The sequence below is a fragment of the Littorina saxatilis genome, linkage group LG11 (assembly GCF_037325665.1).
Source record: "Littorina saxatilis isolate snail1 linkage group LG11, US_GU_Lsax_2.0, whole genome shotgun sequence".
NCBI classification, from domain to species: Eukaryota; Metazoa; Mollusca; class Gastropoda; order Littorinimorpha; family Littorinidae; genus Littorina; species Littorina saxatilis.
The window spans coordinates 36,937,826-36,943,208 of NC_090255.1; the positions used below are offsets into that span (position 1 = coordinate 36,937,826).

At 40.8% G+C, this 5,383-nt stretch overlaps 1 protein-coding gene across 1 annotated transcript in view; it reads right to left on the reverse strand.

Moving 5' to 3' along the window:
• Positions 1-4,939, reverse strand: part of LOC138980405 (nascent polypeptide-associated complex subunit alpha, muscle-specific form-like) — a gene marked incomplete at its 5' end in the record, with an annotated part of 5,662 nt that extends 723 nt beyond the window's left edge. The window contains 2 exon segments of the mRNA XM_070353274.1: positions 1-1,158; positions 4,776-4,939. The exon segment at positions 1-1,158 is cut by the window's left edge and continues 723 nt beyond it. Of these exon segments, the coding sequence (XP_070209375.1) occupies positions 542-1,158; positions 4,776-4,939 (781 nt within the window).
• Between the last annotated feature and the right edge of the window lie 444 nt (positions 4,940-5,383).

Below are 5,383 nucleotides of genomic sequence, written 5' to 3' on the forward strand. Positions count from 1 at the left end.
AGTGTACACGGGGGGGGGGGGGGGGGGGGGGGGGGTGTTCGGACACCGAAGAGAGTCTGCACGCAAAGTTGACTCTGAAATAAATTTCCGCCGAACCTGGAATCGGACTCACGCTGACTGCGGCCAACTGAATACAAATCCAGCGCGCTACCAACTGAGCTAAATCCCCGCCCCAATTATATCATCGTCCAGGATCCTTCGGATATAATTAAATAGTCTTTAAACAAAAATGGTCAACCAATCGCGTAAACAAAGATTCATACAATCGATCAATTCAGCAACAAATCAACCCATTAATAATTGCATCATTCGGTTAATAAATTAAGCAGTAAGTCCAACAAACAATACATAACAAATAAATTAACACATGTTTTCTTATGTTCTGAGTGTCTATAAATCAATCGGTTAGTCAGTCAATCAACACATCAACAATAAATTAACACACGTTTTCTTATGTTCTGAGTTTCTATAAATCAATACGTCAGTCAGTCAATCAAAGCATCAAGAAGTCAATACACCAATCCATTTTTGTGTGTGCAGTCTATTGAGATATTTTCTTCGTTGTAGATGGTGGTAGAGAAACCTTAATCGTCTCCTCTCCGTAAACAGCAACATCGTCATCGTCAGAGTCCAATGACGTAATCTCCACGTTTCTCGGAGTTCTCGGATCCCCAGACCCAGCCGGCGTCATAGCTCCAAACCTCGAAGCACTGGAGACTTTGGGGGATTTCGTGAAAAGCGGTTTGTCCGATTTGGACCCAGACGGCTGTAGTGTTGTCGAAGATGACGTACCCTTGGCATTATTTGGCGTTGAGGGCTTCAAGGATGCTTTAGACTCAACATCCTCTTCTTCCCCAGAATCGGCTGGCTCTTTACGATTCTCAGGAGAGGACTCTTGCTGAGAGAACTCTGCGGGGAGAGGAGCTGTAGGGATTCGCGGCGATCGAGGGGAGGCAGGAAGCCCTAGCGGTCTAGGAGAGAGAGGGAGAGCGACAGTGCTGGAGCCGCCAGGAACGACAAATCCTGGAGTCGGGGGAGCGAATCGAGGAGAGTGACTGGAGAAGGTCAGGTTCTTCTTGGGGTCAGACAGGCTCCACACGCGAGGGGAGTCGTCGTCTCGTGGCTGGTGGTTGGGTCTGGGGCTTCTGCCGTTTGTCCCTGGAGCAAAAACGAAGAAACACAAATGTTTGTATTTGTTAGCAAGAGCAGTTGACTAACTTGTATACAACTCTCCTGTGTTCACTTTCAAGTGAATAACTATCGTTCTGATATCATTTTAAAGTGAAGCTAAAGAAACCTGGTATCGGCACTGCTGTGCATCTCCTATGATCTCAATGGTATCAAGGCACGGGTCATAGCCCTTTGCCGCGACAAGGTTTGCCGATACCGGCACTTGTCTTGTCTAGACAGTGACGTCATTCATAGATGACGCCAATCATAAATGACGTTTGTCAAGGGAACTTATGCTTTCAAGTGTTGCTGCTTCCAGTGACAGGAAGGTATAGAGATTGATCATTGTATACAATCAATTTATCATTGTATACACAAATTACACAAACGTCATCTTGTGAGGGACCAAAAAATATTGAAACTCTCGGATGATTTTTTTGTGTGGTATCAACCTCGACCTACGGTCTCGGTTGATACCACAAAAGAATCATCCTCGAGTTTCAATATTTTTCGGTCCCTCACTCGATGACGTTGTGTAATCTCTATTTCTCACACGTGCTCCTGTAGTTTGACTTTGAAGCAAAACGAAAGAAAGAAAGAAAGTAAACAGTTTAGGAACCTGTTGGGGAAACCCCTGAGAAAGAAAACGTTAATCTGTTGCAGCAAAACTAAATAAAAAACAACAAAACAAAACAAAACAAAACAAAGCATAACAAAGCAAAACGAAACGAAACAAGACAAGACAACCCAAGACAAAACAAACAAAGCAAAAATAGAAACAAGTCGCGTGAAGCGATATCAAAACATCTGGTCAATCTGTCGATCTGAATCTAAACTAGTCGCGTAAGGCGAAATTACTACATTAAGTCAAGCTGTGGAAGTGACAGAATGAAACTGAACGCACTGCATTTTTTCACAATGACCGTAGTCCGCCGCTCATGCAAAAGGCAGTGAAATTAACGAGCCTGTTTAGCGCGGTAGTGGTTGCGCTGTGCTGCATAGCACGCTTTTCTGTAGTTGATTAACGTTTTAACTTTCTGAGCGTGTTTTTAATCCAAACATATCATATCTATATGTTTTTGGAATCAAGAACCGACAAGGAATAAGATGAAATTGTTTTTAAATCGATTTCGGAAATTTTATTTTAATCATATACCGGCACAGTTGGCCTAGTGGTAAGGCGTCTGCCCCGTGATCGGGAGGTCGTGGGTTCGAACCCCGGCCGGGTCATACCTAAGACTTTAAATTGGAAATCTAGTGCCTGCTCCGCCTGGCGTCTGGCATTATGGGGCTAGTGCTAGGACTGGTTGGTCCGGTGTCAGAATAATGTGACTGGGTGAGACATGAAGCCTGTGCTGCGACTTCTGTCTTGTGTGTGGCGCACGTTATATGTCAAAGCAGCACTGCCCTGATTAGGCCCTTCGTGGTCGGCTGGGCGTTAAGCAAAAAAAAAAAATAAAAAATTAAACCTTAATTTTAATATCTTTATTTTTCAGAGCTTGTTTTTAATCTGAATATAACATATTTATATGTTTTTGGAATCAGAAAAAGGTAGAAGAATCAGATGAACGTAAGTTTGGATCATTTTATAAAAAATAATGTTAATTACAATTTTCACGATTTTTAATGACCAAAGTCACTAATTAAATTTTAAGCCTCCAAGCTGAAATGCAATACCAAAGTCTGGCCTTCGTCGAAGATTGCTTGGCCAAAATTTCAATCAATTTGATTGAAAAATGAGGGTGTGACAGTGCCGCCTCAACTTTTACAAAAAGCCGGATATGACGTCATCAGAGACATTAATCCCAAAAATGAAAACATTTGTCTGAGGATATAATATCCAGAAACTCTCATGTAAAATTTCATACAAATCGGTCCAGTAGTTTACTCTGAATCGCTCTACACACACACACACACACACACACACACACACACACACACACATACACCACGACCCTCGTTTCGATTCCCCCTCTATGTTAAAACATTTAGTCAAAACTTGACTAAATGTAAAAAGGCAACACTGTAAACCCGGGATCAGCGATCATCGAGACTAGCAAGGCTTGGCTTGCTGAAACCCGAAGACCAGCACGTGTCGAGTCGCCTTCGGCGATACGTTATTTAAAACATAGGACTTAATTTGCTTAGACCGATTTTCTCTCATTTTTCGCCCATTTTGAGAGTAAACATGACATATATAGAGAATGATGAGAAAGACAAGGCGATCATTGTTTTAATCTCTTATTGAAATTTCAAATTTAATTAGATTTTTTTTAAATGAACAAACTAATGACTTAATTTTAAGCTTCCGAGTTGAAATGCTATCCAATAGTCTTGACCTAGTCAAACAATGCTTGACCAAAATATGAAATCAATTCCAATTAAAAAACCGAGATCACACTAGTACGCCCTCAATCTGTGATACAAAACAAACAAGTCGCGTAAGGCGAAAATACAATATTTAGTCAAGTAGCTGCCATTTTTCAGCAAGACCGTATACTCGTAGCATCGTCAGTCCACCGCTCATGGCAAAGGCAGTGAAATTGATAAGAAGAGCGGGGTAGTAGTTGCGCTAAGAAGGATAGCACGCTTTTCTGTACCTCTCTTTGTTTTAACTTTCTGAGCGTGTTTTTAATCCAAACATATCATATCTATATGTTTTTGGAATCAGGAACCGACAAGGAATAAGATGAAAGTGTTTTTAAATTGATTTGGACAATTTAATTTTGATAATAATTTTTATATATTTAATTTTCAGAGCTTGTTTTTAATCCGAATATAACATATTTATATGTTTTTGGAATCAGCAAATGATGGAGAATAAGATAAACGTAAATTTGGATCGTTTTATAAATTTTTATTTTTTTTTTACAATTTTCAGATTTTTAATGACCAAAGTCATTAATTAATTTTTACGCCACCAAGCTGAAATGCAATACCGAACCCCGGGCTTCGTCGAAGATTACCTGACCAAAATTTCAACCAATTTGGTTGAAAAATGAGGGCGTGACAGTGCCGCCTCAACTTTCACGAAAAGCCGGATATGACGTCATCAAAGACATTTATCAAAAAAATGAAAAAAACGTATGGGGATTTCATACCCAGGAACTCTCATGTCAAATTTCATAAAGATCGGTCCAGTAGTTTAGTCTGAATCGCTCTACACACACACACACACGCACACACGCACACACGCACGCACACACACACACGCACATACACCACGACCCTCGTTTCGATTCCCCCTCGATGTTAAACTATTTAGTCAAAACTTGACTAAATATAAAAACGAATATGACAACAACAAAAAATCAAAGTCTGATCTTCAAATACACGTATGTTTCTGAACAAAAACTGCTGTTTAAATCTGGGCTATACCGCTGAAAAAAATATCCTTAACCTTTTGTGCTCAGTGTACACACACGCACTCTCCAATGGATGACTTCTCTGTTCGGTAAAAATCATATGTTAGGCTAGCATAGGCCAAATATATACCGGTACCTTCAAGAGAGCCAATCAAATGCAGGCGTACCCAATAGATTGCGAAGAAAATCGTTAGATTCTACTGGTTCAAATGTCCGTTTCTGGTGCTCTATAAATCTCACCTGCATATGTGCGCCGCGCGCGTGAAGGAGGCTGACGGAAAGATGTGACGGCTGTCCCCTTACGATTGGCGTTCTTTGAGCAGCAGTAAATGCAGCCGATGATGAGGCAGATGCTGACGAGGACAGCGATGATAGCAACGACGATACCAACGATGATCCACACTCTGTGATAGACGTGATGGAGACACGTTAGAAGTTCACATCAATTCGCATCAAATGCCAACAATTCACATCAAATAACATACATTTAACATCCAATTGCATCAGTTTGCATCAATTCGCATCTATTAAAATAAATTCGCATCAATCCAAATAAATACGCATCAATTCAAATAGATTAGCATCCATTCACATCAATTCTCATCAATCTAAATCAATTAATTTACAACAATTCAAGTCAACTAGAGAGGGTAATACTTATTCATTAATTAACGAAATTGCTTTACCAGAGGTAGACAGGCAACGGTTAAGACGAAAACATGCAACTCCACACCCCCACCCCACCCCCCACCCAACCTCCCCCCACACACACACAAACACACACACACACACAAACACACACACACACATACACACACACACACACACACACACAAACACACATACAC